This window comes from Camelus bactrianus, chromosome 6, assembly GCF_048773025.1.
Source record: "Camelus bactrianus isolate YW-2024 breed Bactrian camel chromosome 6, ASM4877302v1, whole genome shotgun sequence".
Taxonomy (NCBI): Eukaryota; Metazoa; Chordata; class Mammalia; order Artiodactyla; family Camelidae; genus Camelus; species Camelus bactrianus.
In genome coordinates, this window is record NC_133544.1 from 41,895,986 (window position 1) to 41,919,454 (window position 23,469).

The 23,469-nt window shown below is 43.5% G+C and overlaps 1 protein-coding gene across 1 annotated transcript in view; it reads left to right on the forward strand.

The window, feature by feature from the left end:
* Positions 1 to 14,549: 14,549 nt before the first annotated feature.
* NID2 (nidogen 2) overlaps positions 14,550 to 23,469 on the forward strand; it is a 60,941-nt gene continuing 52,021 nt past the window's right edge. Inside the window, exons 1-2 of the mRNA XM_074365531.1 lie at positions 14,550 to 15,407; positions 16,070 to 16,378. Of these exons, the coding sequence (XP_074221632.1) occupies positions 14,958 to 15,407; positions 16,070 to 16,378 (759 nt within the window). The 5' untranslated portion in view covers positions 14,550 to 14,957. The remainder of the gene's footprint in view (positions 15,408 to 16,069; positions 16,379 to 23,469) is intronic.

Here is a 23,469-nt window from a genome sequence, read left to right on the forward strand (position 1 = left end):
GTGTAATTTGAGGATCTGATGATTAAAAAATGATTTTTTTAATCTTCAAGGGCTTTAAAAATAGATCCAAAAGAAGTATATTTTTCATGGAATTAAAAAGTTGTGAACTTATGGATGCATGTCTAGAACCAATCTTCTCCAGGAGAATTTGGTCCAGTTGTTTTTATTGTTTCTTAGACTCTGGTTCTTGCTGATTTTAGGATGAGGTTAAAAAAGCCACTTGACACTAGATGGACAAAACTGTTGTCCCTGGTCCCTGCTTAAAGCTGTTACTCTACATTCACTTTACACGGAAATGGTAGGTATAGCTACCCAAAGGCTTATCAGAGTTTTCTCATACATTGATACGTGCAAGTCACAAGCAGTCTTAGGTTAAGTCTTGATACTTAAGAAATTAAATCCTGTACATTTTCCTTTGACCAGAAGGAATGTTGAGAAAGAAAAGTATGGCTCTGTTTCCCCATGGATGTGATAAAGTCTGAGACTTGCAAAAGAGCTTAAGTAGTACAACTTGTGTAAGAAGAATTCTTTGGGTGCAGTTAGTATAAACAAAGGGTCCTTGGCACGAACAGAGAACTAAGCAGCTGCAAGAGATTTGCTTAGAAAACCAAAAGATTAAATACTCCTAGAAGAGAGAGAGAGGAAATACCCACTAAGGTCTCTGATATTTCACTTTTCTTTCCTACTTCTCAATAGCCTTCTAAGATTAAATATGCCTGTCTAACAAAAAACCAAAATCAAAACAACAACAACAAAAACCCTCTTCTACTTGAGAATAACCATATTGTCAGCATTTTCCCTTTATTTCCCTAGATTTAAACAAGCATGGGGGTCTAAGGTTAAGTCACAAGATACAAATCACTTGCTTTCCCTTGCTTGCTTATCTGTTCTCTATGAAATCATTCATAAAAGGACACTGATAATAATTTAACCCCCAGGAGAATATGATGAATTAATAGGAGTGATTGATGCAGAAAGGAATTGCCTTTAAGTGAAATAATTAGAAGTACCTACCAAAACCAGTTTATTACGGAAAGCCCTGGGGAGCAATAGTGCAGTGTAATAAATTTCTCTGCAGTCTTGCTATTCCTTATGATAGAGCAGCTATGCATATGCCAAGTTTCTTAAGACAGAAACATGAAATTAACTGGGCTTTGTTTTTTATTTCCACATAATTCATATATCTTTCTAAAATAGTCCTTATTGCTGCAATGGAAGTCTTAGTTCAGAGCTTGGAAGTGTGCAATGTATGATTTCGTCAGAAGTTTGTACAACTTCAAAATTTTACTATGATATACTAGAAGTACTAATTGCTATTATGTTTACAGATATGGAATTGTCAAAATGTGACTTTTTGGACTTAAAATCAGATAAATTTCTGTTTTATTAGAAAATACAACACAAGGCAACTGAATGCCACAATGTAGAAAGCTGTCCAATACTATTAAGTAATTAAAAGCAAGTTTTCAAACAGTATGTATAAAATACCACCATTTTAGCGCTTGCATAAGTATTATATATATATTAGTGGAGGAATACACACTAAGGTGTTAACAGTAGCTATGATTAGAAAGTAAAATTATTAAAGGAAATTTCTGTATTCAATGTAACATATTTCCGTAATATTTAAATTTTTTATGTATGACATTTGAAATCAGAAAAGACTATTTTAAAAATCTGTATATACAGATGGCAAATAAGCATATGGAAAGATCCTCAACATCATTAATAATGAGAGAAATACAAGTTAAAACCACTATGGGGTACTACAACATACCTATCAATCACAATGGCTAAAGTAAACAATAGTGGCAACATAAATGCTGGAAATGACACGGAAAAACCATGTCATTTATACATTGCTGAGGGGAATGTAAAATGGTACCACTACCCTGGAAAACAGTTTGGCAGTTTGTTATAAAGTTAAACATCCCCTTAGCATCTGACCAAGACATTGCACTCCTAGGGCAAAAGAAAGAAAAACTTATTTTCCCACAAACACCTGCATGTGAATGTTTATAACTGCTTTATTTGCAATCAGCAACATCTGGAAACAGCTCAAAGTCCTTCAGCTAGTGAGTGGATAAAGAAACCCTGGTATACCCATGAAATGGACTATTCAGCAGTAAAAATAAAGTATGGATTCATGTCCCAGCGTAGATGAATCTCAAATGCATTATGCTTAGTGAAAGAAATCCGACTCAAATAGCTATATGATTTCATTCAGATGGCATTCTGGAAATAGTACAATGCTAGGGTTGGAGAAGAAATTAGCGGTGCCCAGGGCTGAGGGGCTGGGTGAGGACAGTGGGTACTCCAGGCAGTGTTTTTGGGTGATGGGACTGTCTCGATTGTGGTGGCGATCATACAGCTCTAGGCATTTGTTGACACTCATAGAACTGTACACCAAAAAAGTGCAATTTACTATATATACATTTAAAAATAACTTAAAAAAAAGAAAAATATAATTGAAAACAAGATCTAATTAATGTTTTATTTTTAAAAAAATCTCTCTCTCCGCAAATCTTTACTCATCTTGTCAATTTTCTGGGTCAACTTGAGAGACTGCTTTTAAATTGACAACTCACTTCTCAAGGAGAGATTGGGAGTTCAGAGCCACCACTTGCAAACCCTCTGGGTGAATGCAAACTGTGTGAAGTGTAGGTCAGTGCTCAGTTATTCAGGAGTGGACGATACAGATTTTGGAGGATGGACATCCATTAAGACTTTAACCCCCTTCACACCTAAGGGTTGCCTTTCCCACCCACCACTTAAGATGCAAACGGTCGTTTGATCCTATTTGTCTTAAATTCCTATACTCCTTCTTTTACTGAAACCATGAGTAAAGAAGTCCTTTGAGGGCCACAAGGAGCAAGGTTCTGTCTCCTCTGACAACTTTGTGGACCCTAACTCTGTATATCTGCCTGGGCTCCGAAATGTAGAATCAAACACTTAGGTAGGCAGCCTGAAAATAATCTCTTTAGCAGTCAGCGTGGTATTTGCCAAATATAAGCAATGTTTTCAATTATATTTTTCCTTTAAGTTTATGTGTATTATGGAAGGGCAGTTAAAAAAAAAAAAAAAAGAGGAAAAGAAGGCAGAGGAGAAAGAGAAAACAGAACAACAAAATCTGATGGCCTGAGGCCGGAAGGCTGCATTTTTCTTGGTCGCGTCCACTTTCCAGCTCAGCCTAGAAATGCAGCCTGTCCTAGTCACATAGCTGATAAATGAGTCAGGCTTGGCAAACTGGGGTTTGTAAATAGAAGAGGCCGAAACAGATCATTCCGTGTAAATAAGTCTTTAAAATGGCACCCGAAGTAATGGTTATGATGTACCAGATGTTCTTAGTGAAGTGACCACTTCACAGAACAGCTCACCCGGGAGTCTAAACTTAAGAAAGCGCCCTCCCCCAGATGCCTCATTTCATTTCCCTTCTTGTAACAGAACACCTTTCCCCTCCTGTCAGAAAATAACACTGGGGAGCTAGCCCGCTGCTTATGTGATTCTTCTGTTCCCTGTGGCTGCCAGATGCTTCAATTAAGGGCTAAAATGGGGTCTTTTTTCAACCCAAACTATCAAGTGAATACTTCCACATCGAAGACAAGTGGACCAGGCTCTATGAAGCCTTTCCTGTATACTTTGCCTTCGAAGAGACAGCAGCCAGCGAGCTCAGCCAAGAGGGCACCACCAGTGCTTTGACTAATCTGAGAGAGGGCGCTTCTTCTCAGCATCTCCGTTTATCCCTAGCTTGGCGTGGGGCAGAAAGGGCTGGAGCTTTGGCCTGGGAACTTGGAGACTCAATACTGTTCTTGCTGTGATGTGTGAACAAGGGACTGAAACTTTCCGAGTCAGAGTTTTGTCACTTAAATAAGAGGATTTGATTACAGGATTTCTCATAAGGCTAGGAGTCTATGAAGTAAGAAGGGAAAGATGCGTAAAACCCAGTGAGATCAAGTCAGCGATGGAGCTCAAAGAACGCACAGTGCCTAGGACTCTTCGCGAATCATTAACTCACCTGTTTATCAGGACCCCACTCGTTCAACCTACAGGATCAAAATTAAAGAAGTGGCAAGGGGAGACCAAGGACACTATTAAAGGGGGACAATTTAGAAAGATGGAGATGTTTAAAGTTCTAGGGCACATGGCATAATGATGTTAAATACTCCGGTTTTCAGGTCAGCATGCCCAGGGTTGAATTTTAGCCCTACTTGGTAGCTGTGTATCCTTAGCCAAGTTGCTTCTCTGGGTTTCAGATCATCAGATGTAAAAAGAGATAATAATATTATTTTCCTCAATGAGTTGCCGTGAGGATTAAAGGAAGTAATGCATGCTTGCCTGGATCATGAAATACTTGAAGTAGATTGCCAGTACTGCTGCTGCTGCTAGTATATGGTGAGTGATACGCCCCAGAACCACACAGAGCAGTGGCGGGGTGCGAGGGAGTGACGAAGGTACCAGACTTGGCACCCCACGTCTAGGGTTTTAGTTCATGGTAACACAGAGACAAGACCGTGCCCACAGATAAATTCCACGGTGTAAATTACTTTGAGCACATACTTCCATTTACTAGCTGGGCGACTTTTGGCCACATCACCCGATCTCTCTGAGACTCGGTCTCCCCTTGAGGATGCTAATGCTTGTCTCTCAGGGTGTTGGAATGAAAAGCATGAGCTGATTAATGCATGTGAAATCGTGCACTGTAAACCACAAACTCCTCTGCTGATACAAGGATTGTTACGAGCTAGTAAGATTATGAATGAAATCCTACTTGACAGAAGTCTTCCTAAAATGCTACATCCATTTCTCTGACATGCATTTGCATTCTTTCGATGACTCCGGGTTATCTTCAGGAACAAGTATTACTGACAATGAAACATACCTGTCTGTGGCGCTTTACCCTTTTAACCTGTTTTTACATACGTAACCTCCTTTCAGTCCCACAACCTGATAGGTGCGTAAGCTGTTTGTCCCTATCCTGACCCTGTGTTTAGTTCTAATCAGCATCCTCCTTCCCAGCTGCTGTGGCCTGGCCCCTTCTCCCACTTCTCTTCACTCATACCAGGTAGTTATTGTTGGAAGCAGATGTAAGAATAATGTCAAACACTCACCCTGTTCAAGAGGGGCCTTTGAACAGGGAAGGAGCATATTCAGGTATGTTAGGAAGCTTGCTTACAGCAGCTGAACTTGGATTGACTGGAACATGTGGGCTAAGTCGGGACAGATTAGAGTGTTATTTAATGACAAGGAAAAGTGGTACCTGGACTTGAGTGATGGCAGAGAGAATTGGAAGGGGACAAAAGACTAATGAGACTAGGAGGCAAGGAAATAAATCTAGAGAAATTTATTCATTCAATAAGTATCTGTTGAACATTTACTGTGTGTCAGATACTACATTAGGGGCAGGGAACACATCAGCGAGTAAAACAGACAAAATCCTGATCTCTGTGAATTTGTGGTCTGTGGCATTCATCAAGTAATTGGATGTAAATAAAAAAGGACAGCGAGAAGTCAAATAGAGGTGACTGAGGTTTCCAGCTTGAGTGTTTGGGGGAATGGCCGTGCAGTTGACAGAGATGGAAGGGCAGGGGGAGGGCTGGGTTGGTGTGAAAGGTGACACAGTCAGCATTTAGTACAATGAACTTGGGGAATTGGTATCTAATTAAAATGCTTTCCTCAAATGCAATGAGCTCAGGATTAACTCTTGGGCTTTGTGACTGGCACCATGTGATCTATGTAGAGTTGTACAGTTTAGTCAATGTTTGATTAAAGAGACACCCCAATTGGACTGGAGACACTTACTGATTCCTGGTCCCAAACTGTAGGAGGCATTTTTCTTATAAACGTTATATGAGAAAAATCCATTAAAATAGACAATATTTTAAAATCTAGTTTTATAAAAAGATACCGAAATGTTTATCAATGTTTTCTCATCAAGACCTTCCATAAAAGCTGAAAGCATAAAATTAAATCTTAGTCAAGGTATGTTTTGGAAGCCGTAAGCTAGCATAATTGTAGTACATTGTTTTTTTAATGATGTAACTTCATACAAGGATGGAATTTAGAGACTATAGCCTGTAGACTGTGTTTCAAATATCAGATGTATCCAGGAGACTATTGCTGAGGGCAGATTTTGGTTAATTTTTGATTGAATTCTCTGCCTGGCACCTGACACAGAAATATGCAGTGTAGCTCTGAGAGAGGAGGCCCTGTAGGTTTTTTTATATACAGATATACACTAACAGAGTTGCCATGCCACTGGGAAATTTTAGAAGCCTTACTTATTATTTTTTCCCAGGCCAGGAATCATTCTACTTCCTTGCAGAAGTAGGCCCCAGAGCTGCTAAGATCATATCCTCTCCACCCTGAAAGTATATTGAGTCTCCTCAGACTCTTAAAGGGTTTGTCTAAACCTTACTGCTCTGTGTCATAAGCTATAGAAGAGACACTTTTATCTTAAAAAAATATTGAAAGCAGGTTCAAACAATTAGTCACTTATAAACAGGTTTCTCTTAAGTCAAAGTGACTAGCATAAGCTATAAGGTGTCTATAGAACAGTGGTTTTCAGCCTTAGCTATATTTTGAATCATCTTGATAATTTTATAATATACTGATACCTGAGTCTGATTCCAGGAGTTCTGTTTTAATTGGTCTTTGAAAGTTAAAAAATTTCCCAGGTGATTCTGACATGCAGCTAGTGTTGAGAGCCACAGCTGGAGAACATCTGATTTGGAGTAAGACTTCATCTCAGGGGGCCAGGCCAACATAATCTGGCTGAAAAATTCAGGTCCAAATAAGCGGACCTATTAGACAGACGTTTACTAGGACTTCATGCTAAACTGGTGCTTTTCACTTTGATACACTTACTGTCACCTGGCTTAGGGCTAGTCTAGAGATGTAGCTGTTTCTAAGGTCTGCTCCAGCTTCTTGGTAATAAAACCATACCATCAGTGCAGAGGAGGGGGCTCCTTTTGCACTTGACTTTGGCAGTGGAATTGCACCCTAGCCAACGCATGGAGTATCTTTATCAGGTTACATGTCCATGGTTAAAAAAAAAATAGACAAAGAGGGCAGCCAGGGGCCATAGCTCACTTTACATCATTTAGAATTTGGGAGCTTGTTCTTACCCATGCTAATCTTGGTAGGAGTATTACAGGATGAACAAACAAGAGTAGTGTTTGATATGGACATTCTACTACTTGGAGACTCTATCATTGGGGAATTATAATGGGATCAAAGGTTGAGAAGATTTTGTAGCCTTTACAATTCTGTCTTTTCTTAATTTATTTGTGGTTGTTGTTTCTTTTATTTTTCATTAATTAATTAATTTTTTATTGAAGTGGTTGTAATTTCTGATGTTCATGCTTAGAGGGTTTCTGGCTCATTTTGTTTTTTTGCTTTTTGTGCGGGAGGGGAGGTAATTAGCTTTGTTTATTTTTTTAATGGCGATACTGGGAATTGAACCCAGGACCTTGCGTGTGCTAAGTATGCGCTCTACCACTGAGCTATATCCTCTCCCCAATTTTTGGCTCATTTTGGACTTCATAGTCATGTTGGATGGCTTATCAATCAGGCTCCGGTCACCAGCCACTTGGAGCATAACTATACTGATGTTCAAAGTGGCCTGTGAGGCATCAGAGCCTAGCTCAGCTACTGCTAGCTCTGTACCCTGAGCAAGTGAGTTAAATTCTCAGGATCTCATTTTTCTTATCTCATAGGGTTTTTGCAAGGATTGCAAATAATGTATTTCAGTGTCTACTGCAAATGCTCAGTAAATTATAGCTGTTATCTCCAAATGTAGATTGCAAACTCCTGAAGGGTATTGGGTCATGTTTTCTCTACCAAGTTTAGATACTTACAATGCTCTAAGCATGCATCAGATGGGATTCAATGAAGACAACACAATTCCAACTTTATAAATGATAGGGAATAATAGAACTACCATATCTTTATCAGGCTTACCAAATTAGAGGGAAAGTGATGAGTCTACTAGAGAATTATATTCATAGTCTTAGGACATTAAAAGCTTGGGTCCTGGAGTCAGACTACCTGGGTTTGAATTCTGGTTTCAACCCTCACTGGCTGAGTTTGTGACTGAATTGCTTATTCCCTCTCAGCTCAGTTTATTGATCTGCAAATTGGACGTGGCCAACGGATTGATGAAATAAGGCACATCCAGTCCTTAACTAGAACCTGGTACATTATAAAAGTTAAATTAGGCCTTGCTATTATTATTTTTGGTTTTATTAGCATTGTTCTGACTTATCTACTGACTTCTGGAGGAAGCGACAATGGCCAGCAGGTCACATGCAGCAGAAACGAGGTGACTCAATTCGGTAAGAAGCACAGGACGTCTAGGAAAGCAGCACAGCTGAAGCCAAGGACAACAGCCTCTGGAAGCACGGCCACAGCCACTACCCGGTGGAGACTGTGCGCACTGAGATCACCCCGGGCAGTCACTCAATTCTTTAAAAGTTGACCGGCCCTTATTTATTCAGCATTGTGTTAGACGTTCGAGTCTTAAAGGAAGTGCAAACCAGAACCTTTGAGGAACTTACAGCCTTGGTAGGGAGAGAAGTCTTTGTGAAGGAGCTGGATGCTGAGTTATAGTAACTAAGTGCTAACTTGTGTGGTTCGGCCTGTGCTTGCCGGAGGATTTACAGGAGGAGAGTGAGCGATATTGGCCTTTCTGCACCGTTCTTTCTGTAGGAATATAATGCCATTAACCAGAACACCTGAAATATAATCAGCAGTGGGAATTTTGTCTACCAACATAAAAGCCACATCTTTTCATTCCTATTTTCCCAGCAACAATCCAGAATATAACTAATATGTGAAGAATCAGGGAGTGGGTTATTCAGGAAAAAGTATAGGAGTTAAGAAAGATTTCTTTGCAACATGTCATCCCCATTGACATCAACAGCAGTTTACTAAACAGCCCAGAAGGTGGTACCAGGTACTGTGCTAGACCCATGAGATGCAGAATGAGGAAGACCCTATCCCGTCCCCAAGCGTTGTTTCATATCCTAGTGGCCATGTGGGACTATCAAGACCTGTGTATTTTTCTGTGCTCAGGCTTGTGGTAAAAAACAGTCTAAAAGAAATATACTGAGTAGATAGGAGTACTTAAGAAAAAAAGAAGGCAGAAGTGTGCCGTTACAGAAAAACTACCCTCCTGGGGCCCTTTAACCAGGTGAAGGTGACACATGAAAATGTTGGGCACAGGAGGATGGTCGTGTCCTAGGTCTTGGCCAAGTCCCTGGGATGTGGCCTGCCAAGTGAGGGCCCTTAGCTTCGCGCAGGAAAGAATTCAAGAGAGAGCCATAGTAGAGTAAAAGTAGATTTACTCAGAGAGATGCACACTCCATAGACAGCGTGCGGGCCATTTCTGATGGCGAGAGAGCAAGAGAGGCCGAGAGGCATGGTGGTGTTAGTTTTTACGGGCTTGGTAGCTTCATACGCTAACAGGTGGGAGGTTTATTCCAACTACTTTGGGGAAGAGGCTGGGATTCCTGGGAACTGGGCCACCGCCCACTTTCTGACCTTTTATGGTCAGCCTCAGAACTGTCATGGCGCCTGTGGAAGTGCCATTACCATGCTAATATATTACAGTGAGCATATAATAAAGCTCAAGGTCTACTGGAAGCTAAATCTCCCACTGTCTTGGGCCTCAAGGTCTATTGGAGTTGAATTTTCCACCATCTTGGTGCTAATTGCTGTGTCTTTCCTTTAATGGTTGTGCCCTGCGCCCTGCCTTCCAGTCTCAAAGGGACAGACATAAATAGGCCATTTCAGTATTTTTGGTGAGGAGCTGAGATAGGCACATGACCAGGTGGTCCAGCCACTCACAGGAGAGCTTCTCTGCCAGAACTCAGGGAGGCTGCCGATGTGATGTGATGTCTCAACTGACTCCTGAAGGGAAGGAGGGACCATCAGGAGATGGGCAGGGTGTTCCAGGAAAGAACAGTATAATCAGAGGAACATCAGACTCAGGCTACTACTGGTGTGAATGGAGAACTAACAGCTCAGTGTGCCTAAAGGGATGAGTCGGAAACAGAGGAGATGATAGAAGCCAAGCCACGAGGGCCCTTCCAGCTTAAGATTCACCCTAAAGGTGAGGGAGATCCACCAAAGGGTCCTAGACAGGAACATGTGATGGTCAGATTTGCGTTTCAGATACATGTCAAGAAGATTTAGCAGGGTATCTTGTTGGGATGAGGTACTGCTGATGGAACAATGACTTAAGCCAACAGGGTTTCTTTTCTCACATAAGAAGTCTGGAGGTAGATAGTTACTCCCTGGCTAAGACACTTGCATCCTTTCTGTCATTTAGCTTTGTCATACTTTTGTCCTCATGGTTATAACCTCGTGGTCAGAAGATGGCTGTCTGAGCTCAAAACAGCACATCCATGTTTAAGGAAGCAAGAATGGGGAAGGATGCAACCATTCCCCTGGATCTCCGATGTAAAAGCCCTCCCAGAAACCACCAGACTGGGAGCAAACTGCTGGCAATCAGCTCGGGACTATGCTAGTTGGTCACCTCGAGCTGCAAGAGAAGCTGAGGAAGCCGTGATCTTCTTACTTCTGTAGCAGATTTGGACAAGAGAGGAACTTGGGAATAAGTGGTGGGTGGCTAACCTATCATTTCTGCCATACAAGCTAGCAGAGGGCAGATGATGTGGACCGGAAACAGGGCCAGGGTAATATAGATGGAGTGGATACTGTTGCCATTAACTGAAACTTGAAATTCAGAAATTCTGAGTAGTGGATCCCGTTCCTTTAGATGTGGGTTTGAGGTGTCATCCCAAGAGGATGTTCAGCAGGAAACTGGATATAAATTAAAAACTCAAGAAGATTTAGGGCTTGGGGCGTATTTGGAGGTCATTACAATGTCGGGCATCCCACCTACATTCTAATGACCTTGAACTATGTCTCAAGCAGGAGGAATTTTCTAAGTAGTGATTGTTTTATCATAGGCCTAATGTAATTTCAAGTAAGCCTGAGACTGTGGGAGACGTGCTAACCTGCACAACTCTATTTTTGCTACATGCTACAACACCCGGCCTGGGAACTTAATGGAGAGTAAAGTTATGCAAAGAATCACTGTGTACAACAAGGACCAGAACATTTTCTGCCAAGCCCACCTCCAGTACAAACATGTACACACACCCGCCTGTGCTATACATAGAACTTGCTCTTGAATAGTAAAATTTCTTTGCCACAGTGTAGAGCAAATGTGTTTTTTCATGCTCTTGATTGAAATAACAGGAAATGTCATCATTCTTGAAGTCTTGGTATTTATAACAAATATAACCACCATATACCTATTTATATATATATATATAATATATATATATAAAACTGTGGATGCTCTGAGATCTATTGGCAAGGTGTCTGGTACCATCTCTGGCTTGGGATAAAAACTCCTGCAGCTAAAGAATCTTACCTCTCAAGCAATTACTCTGAAGACTCAATCCAAGAGGACTAAAATGTCTATAGAAGAAGGATCCTAGGCTTCTAGCCTAAAACGGGCCTCCACCTCTTTAGCAAGTCTGGCAGATCCTGGAAATTCTACGCTCAAGCTGTGGATACAAGAGAAATATTTCTTCAGCATTTACTTTGACCAGTGAAATAGCTATGACAGATTTTTTTCTTTCTTTTCCCTAAGACACACAGTGACATTTTAAAGGAGAAACCTCTCTTTTCGTGCCATGGAAGCTTTAAAAAATAATATTAGAATAAGAGCTCAGAGGAATGTCTGCTCAAGCACAGTTGTCCAAAGCCTCATATTTCAAAAAGAATTCGGCCACTGTTATGCAGGCAAGAGTCAGGATGGCTCATTTCAGCCTCTTCCCTGTTGGATCTTCTTCTTTGTACTCAGATAACATCAGATTCAAAAATATTGACATCCTTTCCATGCAAGGACCTTTTAAGCCTATTTTGCTGGTTTTTTAAAATTTCTTTATTTTTAATCGAGGTACTGGGGAAACCCGGGACCTCATGCATGCTAAGCACGAGTTCTACCTCTGAGCTACACCCAGTCTCCCTCCCCACCTGTTTTACTGTTAAATGCATACTACATTGCAGCATTGCTCCTTTTTTTTTTTTTTTAAATGCTTTGTTTTCCCTACTGATTGTGAGATCCTTAAAGGCAGGGGTCACATCCTGTAATCCTTATTTCTTGCAGAGTTGTGTTTGTCGTTAAATGGATGGATGAATGAAAGAATGACAAAAGCTGGAGGGCAGCAGTAGGTGAGTCGCTAGGCAGCCTGGTAAAGAGGATTACAAGACTCAGGTCAGATTAGCAGCAAAGGTGGTGTAGGGGCAAGAATGTCTCATTTGAGCTGCAGACATGAATCCTAGCCCCAGGTTGCCTTGCTTGGCTTCACTCATTCAGCAAACATTTCTTTTAGCGTCTTCCAATGAGCTAGGCAGGCATTGCAGCAGGCCCCAAGTAAGACAAAGTCCCAGCCCTACAGAGTGTGGTGGTGGTGAGACAGGGACATGTGGAGACCAGGGGTGATAGGAGATACGATCGTGGCAGGCACTGGGCACGTGGAATAGAGAAGGGGCTTCTGTGTTGGACTGGTTTCTAGGAAAGCTTCTCAAAGAGAAGGGTTTTGATTCAAGTCTTGAAGGGTGGGTAAGTTGGCCAGATGAGATTGATTGGGAAAAGCATTATAGGTAGAGGGACTAACATGTGAGGATGTTCCAAAGCATAAAATAGGGAGTTGCATTTAACTGAAATCTCAGCTGAAAGGGTAGCTGTGGCCACAGCTGAAGTTAAGAGAGGTTGGCTTGAGCTACCTTGCAGAGGGCCCTGTGGCAATGTGATTTAGTACTAGAGAGCAGAGGTTTAGAGGTCAGACAGGACTGAGTTCCAGTCACAGCTCTGGAACCTATAAGCCATGTACCAGTCACTGATTTCTTTTCTTCCCCCCAAGTCTTAATTTCTTTAGCACAGTGTCTAGCTGTATCACTCATCTACTGCTGCGTAACAAACTATCCCAAACCATAACAGCTTAAAACAACATAGCTTTATTAAATTCTTACAGTATCTGTGGGTCTGGAATCTGAGTCCTGCTTCCCAGGGAGTCCTCTGCTTCAGGGTCTCTCACCAGGCTGCAAAGTGTCAGTTAGAGCTAAGGTGCCACCTCAAGACATAACTAGAAGATTCACTTCCAAGCTCACTTACCCAGTTGTTGGCAGAACTCAGTGCCTGGCAGGATGTGGGTCAGAGGCTGCCCTCAGTTCCTTGCATGTGGGCCTTCCCAGCATAATGGCTTGCTTTATCAAAGCCAGGGAGAGGAGTCTGCTAGTGAGACAGATTTAGCCTACTCATTGAGAAGACTTCTCATCACTGTTGCCACATTCTGTGGGTTAGAGGTCACTAGGCCAGCCCACACTGCAGGGGAGGGGATTATACAGGAAATGGGGATCATTGGGGGTCATCTTAGGCTCTGTCTGACCCACTAACCCATGGCTTATTACCACTAGATAAATGTTAGCTATTAGTATTCTCCATTGAGAGATTTGCAAAAGCTATAGCGAGTCAGTGAAGGATTTCACATCAAGGATTAACTCCAGGTGACCTTGGGCAAGCCAAATCACCTGTCTTTGCACCTCTATTTCCTCCTCAGTACAATGAAAACATCTGTGTCCAAAAGAAATGAGAACATATATGCAAACACAAATACATTTTTGTAATACCAAATATACAGATCTCCACAGTCTGAGAAAGTAAACTGCTCTGGGCCAATTTTCCATTTTCTGTTGATTCCCTGTGTCTCACAAGTTTGATATTTTCAAAGTTTTTAGGGCTTGGCCCTGTGGGCCAGTAGGGATTTGTATAACTGGAAAAAACATCCACAAAAAGAAATCTGTCTTTTAAGCTTCCCTTAGGGCATTTCCAAGGGTTTGATTTTTCCTTCTTTTTAAATACCTTTGCTTCCAAAGACCCCATGGAGGGTCCGAGAAAGAAAACAGACTATCTGGGAAATTTCAAGCTGTAGATAATAAAAACGGTAATAAAATTTCGTCCGGCTCCTGGCGCTTCGCACTGGGGGTGTTTATGGTGGATGGGTTTCCCCCGCACCCTCACCGCTGGTTTCGAGTTTGTGGGGTTTCCATTCGGGTGGAGAGCTCGGGTTACCACCTGCATGGCCGCCGTCAAGGGCGGCCCAGATGCCCGCGGGCAGTGGGCGAGAGACCCAGGGTCCCTCCAGCGTGGCGCCTCGCCCATTACTGCTTGGTGTCCAAACCGGATGCCTCATTCCACGTTCCAAACAAATCCAGTCACTCACTGTCGCGTTTCATGGCCTTCCCGGGTGCGGTTTTCCCCGGGGAAGGTAAACAACGCTCATGACCCGGACTGGCAGGCATTTTGGCCCAGTGGCTCAGTCCTCACTGGCGGTCCAGTCCTCCTGGGAGGCGGCCTTCGGGAGGGGGCTGGAATTTAGGAGTCACTCCCCCCCCGGCTTCATACAAAGGCGCGCTTCTTCGCAGCGCGTCTCCGAGTGGAGCCAAGCAGCCAAGGAGGCTGCGACTGCAATGCCCTTTGCTTCTCGGCCGAGGGCCTGACCTCGAGGGCGAGGGGCGCTCGGGACCCCAGGGCAGGGCGCAAACCGTGACCCTCACCACCACACCCTCGCCCTGCTAGGCTGGAGGGGCACGTCGGGCCAGCCAGCAAATGCATACGCCGCCGCGAGGTTCCCCTTCCCGCTGAGGTCATCTCCTGGGGGGCCGATGCCTTCAGAACGCGCGGGCCATTTGGTCCCGGGGGCGGGGCTCGACGGGACCCCAGGGCAGCCGCGACCGGAGGGCGGGATTGACCCCGCGAGCTCTCGGGGAGAGGAGGCGGAGGAGAAGGACTTGTTCCGACCACTCCTGGCCAGGAGCTTTCACCTCACCAACCCCTCCGCTTTGGTGACCGCTGCCTTAGAAAACTTAACGAGAACCAGATGTGGCCGCCGCTGTCGAACTTTCTCAGAGCCGGTGATTGGTCCCGGGCCCCCGACCGCAGCCAATCAGCGCTCTGTGAGGGCCCAGAGTCCCGCCCCTCCCGGGCTCCCGCGGGGATCCAGGTTGGAGACTGGCGCGGCGCGGCTAGTGGGCTGGCTGGCTGGCCAGGCCGGGACGCGCTCTGCCGCGGGGCAGCCCAGGGCGGAACGAGCATGCGGGGGGACTGGGTGGCCGGGCGGCGGGCGCTGCGGCCGCCGCCGCTGCTGTTGCTGCTGTTGCTGCCGTTGCTGCTGCTGTCCCGGGCCGTGGCGCTGCATCCAGGAGAGCTCTTCCCCTACGGGCTGTCGCGGGGAGACCAGCTTCTACAGGAAGGCGACGACGAAAGCTCAACCGCGGTGAAGCTGGCGCTTCCCCTGCGCTTCTATGATGCCCAATTTAGCGACCTCTATGTAAGTTCAGCTTCTTCCTGGTGCAGGACGAGGCAGATTTCTCGCGCCTTCTGACCAGAAATCAATGTAGTGTGAATCTCAGCGAACCCTTGCCTTCGGAAGGGAGAAAATAGTCCGCACGGTCGGCTGTCCCGCAGCGCCCTAGGGGTGGGACCCAGCCTTGCAGCGATGCTGTTGCCGGACCCGTTGCTTTTCCCTGCTTGGAGGGGAGAGGAAGAATTGTTCGCAGCCACCTGAGTGTCCAGGCAGAAAAGAAGGTGGGGTTGCTAAGGCAGTCAGTGGGGTTTCCAGTTAGGACAGCGAGAAGCCTATGCAGGTCTGCAGAGCTGCGTGTTCTTCAGCTTTCCTCGGATCCGGAGCTTTTTCTCCAGGGTTATGCGGAAAGTGAGAAGCTATGTGAACGAGTTTTAGAGTTCCTGGACCTATTATATCGCGCTTGAGGGGCAGGGGTGGCGGGTGGGACGCCGGCTGAAGTTGCACTGGTCGCCCTGAACCAGGAATCGGGCTTCCAGCCGATGGGAAAGGGGGAGCTTCATGCCCAGGGCGGTTCCCTTCCCTCCTGGCGAAGCAGGGTGGGCGCGCGCGTCCGGACCTGTGGTAGCTGCCCTCTGGCTTTCTGCAACATACGCGACCGCCACCTTTTTGTCCCCCTCCTCCCCCAGGTGGGCACCAACGGCATCATCTCCACTCAGGACTTCCCCAGGGAAACCCAGTATGTGGATGATGATTTCCCCACAGACTTTCCAGCCATAGCCCCCTTTCTGGCCGACATCGACACGAGTCACGGCAGGGGCCGGGTCCTGTACCGAGAAGACACCTCCCCGGCGGTGCTGGACCTGGCCGCCCGCTACGTGCGCGCAGGCTTCCCGCGCGCCGCCGCGCACTTCGCCCCCACCCACGCCTTCCTGGCCACCTGGGAGCAGGTGGGCGCCTACGAGGAGGCCACGCGCAGGGCCCCGCCCTCGGGAGAGGTAAGCGCCCAGGGATGCTTAACTCTGAGCCACTTGAGGGATGGGCTTGAATTCTGGGCTGGAACCTAGGGAATTGAAGTTTCTGAGTCTGCTGAACCTAATGTATCGTTTGGTGGCACTAGGATTGAAGTAGCTTGGAAGTGAAGAAGGCTGTTTTCTCCTGGTTTTCTTTGAGGATCTGAGAGGTGATCCCTCTCACGAGGAGAACTGCTTAGGGGATATGAGTGCCTCACTGCAGATGCAGAAAGCCCTCAGAATACAAGGGGGTTTACTGTTTGAACACTTATTTTTAGAATCACCTCAAATATACAAGAATTATTTCTAATTATATGTTCATTGAAGGAAAAACATCAGGAAATACAGGCACTTTAAAAAAGAACAACCACTCATTTTCCTACCACTCAAAGATAATCACTGTTAAACAGTTTCATATGCATCTGCCAGAACTTTTTCCTATCCAGTCTGTATCTATCACTATTAATGATGGGGTCACACAGTGCACATACTGTTTTGTACCTTTTTTTTTCATGAATAGTAAATTGTGATTATTTTCAGTGTCAATAACTATTTCTACATCATGTTAATATTTGCATAATATTTCACCATCCAGTAGATTTCACACTGTGCCCAGTGGTCAGCAAAGTTATTTCCAATTTTTCATCATTATAAATTTTTCTTTTTTAAGCTGAATCTTTGTACTGTGTCACTAGCTGACCTTCCAGGAGGTGGAATTGTTGGGTCAGAGAGATGAACTTTTTATAAGGTTTTTTATTGCTTTTGCCAAATCGCCCTCCAGGAACCAGTTCACATGCTCCCTACTTTACAGGAGATTGTCCTCAGTTCGTTGTATAGTCTCTACCTAAGAAAGTGGGAAAAAAAACCCCAAAACCAAAAACAAACAAACAAAAAACAAACTTTTAGGCCTGGCAGTAATATTTGAAGTACTCCAAATAGACATCAGGTGTGGCCAGGGTGGCTTGGCAAATGATAAGTGGCCTCATTCCTGGAGTAGATGAGGGCTTCCTCCTATGAAATTAGACATGAATCTTAACTGTCATACCCCAAAGGCTGAAACTCTTTCAGTTTGTCTCTATTTTAATTCATTAAAGTGATTCTCAGCTATAGAAGGATGGCACATACCCTCCCTGAGGCTCAGAGAGGTTAAATAGCTTGCCCACTCTCACTGAGTAATTCAAGATGGTGGCCATTCTTGTTCTGTGAGTATGAGGAATATTTCCTAAAGGCTGTGCTGAGCAAAGAAGATCTAGAAATAAAAATCATTTGAATTGATTTTTGCTATTCTTTTTTGGGTTTTGGTCAGGCAACATCTAGTTTTGTTTGTTGAATAATTTTTTAATGCATAGGTTTGACATTTCAATTATTTAATTCAACAGAATACATTCAGTTCAAAGATATAATTTGCACACCTTCTTTGTTCAGGGCATTGGGCTGGGGGAGGGTTGGAGAAAGATGAATAAGGTAAGTTTGTTGCATTCACTCATTCATTTTTGTCCATAAGTTTAAAAAACATATTTAAAGTTTAATATACCTATAATACAAAATTTAGGAAATAAACATTGTTTATCATTCCACTAACTGCAGGTCACGACTGCTAATACTTTATTGTGTTTTCTTCCAGTCTTCTTTTCTTCAGTTTTTTTTATGTGTGTATAAGTAATTTATATTTGAACATAGTTGAGATTTAGTCATTCAACAAACCTTTCTTGCATACTTACTGTATGTCAGGGTGTATAGACACCATGAAAGGACGCAATCTTTACTCCCAGGGATTTCATAGTTTAATAGGGACATTGATTATTATTCAATATGATAAGTGAAGTAGCATCTTAACTTAAGGAGACAAATCTACCCCTCCCTGGTTAGGGGACCCAGTGTAAGAAAGTTTCACTGAGGAGCTGCCTTTGAATCTGAGTTGAGCAGAGTAGAACATTCCCAACAGAAGGGCTAGCATATGACATATCACCCATGTATTATAATGTATAATGTGTTTGGGACATTACATGTGGTATATTATTACTGAAAAGGAAGGGTGGTGGGACATGAGGCTGGGAAGGTCATGGGTAGACGCAGATCATGCTCTGCTAGGAGTTTGGGCTTGGTTCTTTGGCACTGGGCAGCTTTTGAAGGATTTTAAACAGAACTTTGTTTCCGTTTTGTTTTTTGAAGAGAAGTCTTTGTATTGAGAAGGTAAGGGTTCAAAAGAAAGACTGACAACTTAGACAGTTATTATATATGTTGTTTACTCAGGCTATCTTTTAATTCTTACAGCAACATTTTATCATGCTGTCTTCCCACAACAATGTTACAAGATAAGTACAGGAAGATTTATTGTTTGCAATTACTAGTCAGTGGCAAACTAGCGATTGTCCAGAATTCTGTAGGTAGTGACACAAGGCAGGTTTAGAATACAGATTTCCTAATTCTTAGGGATTTTCTTTGTTGTTGTTGTTGCTTTTACCCAGACTTTTCATGCAAGACCCATTTCCTTGGCACAAGTGATGTAGGTAGACACAACAATAGTTGTGCCTTTTCCAAAGACTTCTAATAAATGAGGCTTGAGTATTATTGTCCTGATGTGATCTTAGTACCAAAAGAGTCCTTGGAACCATATTTCATCCAAAGGAAGAATGGACTTGGAATGAAGTCTACCAAGGACACTATTGGTGCCTTGTTACAACCAAATTAGTGTGCCAATGCTCTGGAGAGAACTCAGCTGCATCTATTTTCTTTTTCAACAGAGAAAAGAGTGTTGACCTGAGTGAGATGAATCAGAGAGATGAGCAGTTGCATGAAGCCCTGGGGTAATGAAGTCATACTAGAGCTTTAAGATTCTGATTTTATCAGGGCTTATTTGAAACCGAAAATTATGATATAGGCAAGGTGACTTTGTTAATTATTTTTCTTAGTTTCATCTGTAGCCTGGCAATAATGCTTCTCTTACCCAACTTTCAGGGTGCATGTGGAGATAATGATGATTAAAAAATTTTTTAAAAGAAGTGGTTAATGAAAGGTTATCCAGTGGCTTGATCCAGCAACAATCCAGTCTCAGTTGTTTCCTAACTTGTAAAATGAAGTAGCAGTGCCTGCCTTACAGGACTGTTGTGAGAATTCACTAAGCTGACATTTTAAAGTAGCCATTGTGGTCCCTTAGACCTAGAGGGTGCAAATGCTTAGCCAGTCTGTGTTCCTCTATGTTGGCTTGATGGGAACAGATTCTGGTTCTTTTATTTCTCTGTCTTGTAAGGATGCTGTAATGTAAGTACTTCACATAAAGACTCTTTAAATACAAGGTTTTCTGAATTGCAACGTCTGTCTAGGCTCTTTTTTTTTTGCGGGGAGTGGTGGGAAGATTTTTAGAATCCATCTCTTTCACTTTTCTAATTAAAATCAATCTTCAGACATTGCCAAATGCTGAGTTGACTTCAGAATTTGTTTCATTTAGAAAGGAGATAAAGATTCTGTTTGGAGACAGGATGTTTTCGTAATTACCCACATGGAAGGTTCTTCTGAATACTTTAAAAGAGTCCTGGGACATGAGTTCTTGTTTTAACAGTTCTGTGGAGATAGCTTTTGGCAAACAGTAATCTGCTTTGCTTGAAGGACTGTGTGAGTTCTACATAGACTTCTTAAACCTTGGCATACTAAACTCAGTTTGCACTTACTGGAAACTTGAAGATATCAGAGGAATGCCATCTTTACCACTTAAAACTATTTCAGTTGTTGCCTTTTCTCACCATGGAATTCGTGGTGGGTGTGACAGGATGTTGTACCTGATATTGCAGGAATGCCTCTAAAAACATATGAACAAATCGCGTTTATCAGTTCATTCAATCTGAGACTCCCTGAACTGTCATAGGTGCTTCGAAGAGCAAAAAAGTCACAGTACTGACCGTCAGAGAACTTATCCACAGGAAACATAAAGAGGACTAGTGTTTACTTTAGCTGTGTTTGTTTGTTTTTGGTGGGGGGAGTGGGAGGGAGCATTGTTTTATTGTCGTTTGAGGGATAAGGGGGATGGAGAACTGGGCTACACAGATCTTTGTATGGGGATGGATGGGGAATTACCTGGATTTAAGTTGGGCTGAAAGAGTGGATATTGAGAATGGGGCCATAGGAGATACTGTTCTGTCCTTGGCTGTGTCCTGGGAGAAGGCTAAGAGAGCTGAGGCTGGAGAAATGAATGAAGGGAGGCGTGGAGCAGTAACGCAAGATGAGCAGAAGGCTTCCCAATGGAGACCCCACCTTGGAGACTGAGGTGTGCTGACTTGTTTCAAAGAACGACAGTCATTGATGGAGGGGTTTAGATCCATGGAAGAGATGAGAGGTAAAAGCAGGACATTGCTGTCGCTTTTTGAGTTCTGATGCTGAGGTCCAGAAGAGGGGAGGGCTACCGTCCATTTCAAAGAGTTTAGCTTGTGTCTGAGGTATAACTATAAAGACATAAAGAATAGAGCCATCTATGGAAATTGGTTAAAGAAATGCTGAAGTTTTGCTAAAGACTAAATGTCAGGAAGGTTATAATATTAGGGAGGTGATAGCACTGAGCATTTATCTTTGAATTTTTGGCAGGATCTGTAGGATTTAGGGCAGGAAAAATAATGAGGGAAAATGGTGCAAGTGACAGTGACGGACGGATAGGTAATGGGAGATGGAGAAATAGACTAAGGACTGGAGATCACTGTTCACACCGAACACTGGCGGCCAGAAGTCAGCAATGCTGTGACTGTAGAGAACATGTGACCCTAAAGAAGACAGGGTCGAGAACTTTGTCACCCGTGTGGAAGACACCTCACTTCTTAATTTGCATTGTAATTTCTGTAAGCCACTCTAGGCAAACCCCTTTGGGACAGGGATGGCACTGTCCTGACTTTTGGACAGATGGCCGAAATAAATTAATTACAAAAATGAGAAACTCATTGAGGGGCGTGCCTTGTATCTATCAGCCCAGCTCTGCTGGGCATCAAGTCAGCGCTGATTGGGGATATCCTACATCTGGAAGGGAGAGCCAGGCCCTGCTTGGTTTCTGCCGAGGACTCTGGCTTTTCTGTTGCTGACAGCAGGATGGCGGAAGTCTGCAAGCTCTGCAGCACTGGCCCTGCCCCTCTTCCCTCCTCCCTGGGATCCTGAGGGAGTTGGGAACTGGTGACCCTTTTGTGGGGTTTGGCAGCGCATCTGAGGCTTTCCCTGAGGGGACAGTGTGTGGGGTTCTTGCGAAGCCTTTTCTCCAGGAATGTGAAGACCTTTCTGGTCTGGAAGCCAGTCAAGGAGTGCTCTGGGGGTGGAGCCCTGCAGGACGTCATGAAGCGGGATCTTTAGCGATTAGATGTAGAATGTTGTGGACCCAAGAGAGAATGTTAAAAGTGATCATTTGATGTGCTGGTGGTTTTTAAGCAGCCAAACTTTTTTGGCCAGTACTCTGGGATCCTGAATTCTATTTAAAATCCTTCTATTTGCCCTTTTTCAGTGGAGACAAGTAGATTAAATAAATGCTTGCCACCTCTAACCAGTGTCTGTCTCAGGGATGGCATATAAGACATTGAATTGGTTTTCAATGAAGTGAATTTGTTGGCTAACTGGCAGAAAAAATGAAGAAAATAAACTGTTCACAACCCAGACCCCACAGTAAAAAGCCAGACTTTCCCCTTCACAGCTCTGTTTACTTTTTCCCTCCCCTACCCTTCCCATCCCCTTCAATTCCTTCACCATCTATGGTACCTCCCTATCTTACAGAATTTCTCTAGACTTAGAACCAGGATTTCTCCTATCTGACGTTTATTGTGGGCAATCAATGCCAGGAGCTTTGAAAGCTTCACTTTTCAAAACAGGGGTCTTTCTCCTTCCCTGAGTGCCTTTCTTTCCCTGGTTGAACTTTATTTATTCTGACTGCAGTAAAACTCTGAAGTTATTGAATCACCATTAGTTCAATAGGTGCTGTAGTATATATTCTGCACTGACATGATACCGAATAGCCTGTGTTTACATCTGGCAGAAGTTATGGCTTCCGAGCTTTGAGAAATTCTAGAAAACATCCCTTGCCTTTTGTTTTTGGGAAAGTAAAGATTTCCGGATGAAACAATTAACCTGTCCCTGTCTTTAAGTTCCTGAACTCAAAGAAAGAAAGAAAAGCAAAAAGCCAAGCAAGGTAACCTTTTCTGTGTTGGAGAATTGAAAAAAAGATTGGATAGTATTTTGTTTTTTCCTCTGGAAAAGCATTTTAACACCTGAATTTCCCTGTCCTATAAGCAGACCCTCAAAACTATACTTTGAAATTAAACAGCTACAGGAAGAATTAACATTAGGAAAGACCATACAGGGAGGGATCCAGGACAGAACAAAATACAGACATGGGCCTCATCTGCTGTCTTATTTAGTAAAATATCATATTCTTCTCTCTGCCTAAGTTTGTCTGTCTAGCAAAGTGGGGCAACAGTACTACTTACCAGTAAGTAACATTTCAAGGAGTCACATTATTTAGGAAGTAGTGGTATTTATGAATACCTCCTCTGCTCACTACTAAACTGTAAAAGGATTGGGATTTAGTGAGAGAGGTGTTCCCAGAGTCCTTAATATAACATCTTGTTTAAGATAATCAAGCACTATTAACTGATCATTTGGGTAAGGGGAGATTGCTGGATGTCGGTAAAGGCAAAAAAGTGTCCTATTGAGAATACGAGAGTGACTTGAACTTTGAGGAGTGCTTCTGCAGGGACCTGGGTGTTGAGTTTGTGGCTAATTCAGGCTCCTGGATTCTCCTTCTGGTCTGCTTTGGCTACTACAGTGTTTATTAACGTTCACAGGCAGCCTCTGCAGTGCCTCCCTGCTTCAACCCTGAGGTGCTCTCTGGCCTCTACCACCTTCTCCAGTAACTCTCCCAGAATTCCAGCCATGGCTGTTTCCCTCTCCTAAGCACTGCGACTGTCCTGGGCAGAGCCTCCCATCCTTTGCTTGTTTGCACCAAGCATATTTTCCAGTGCTTAGTAGGCACTTGGTTGTTGGGGTTAATGTACAAATGAATGAATGAATGGAGTTTTCAAACACATAAACAGCTAGCCAGGCGAAACGAGATGAAA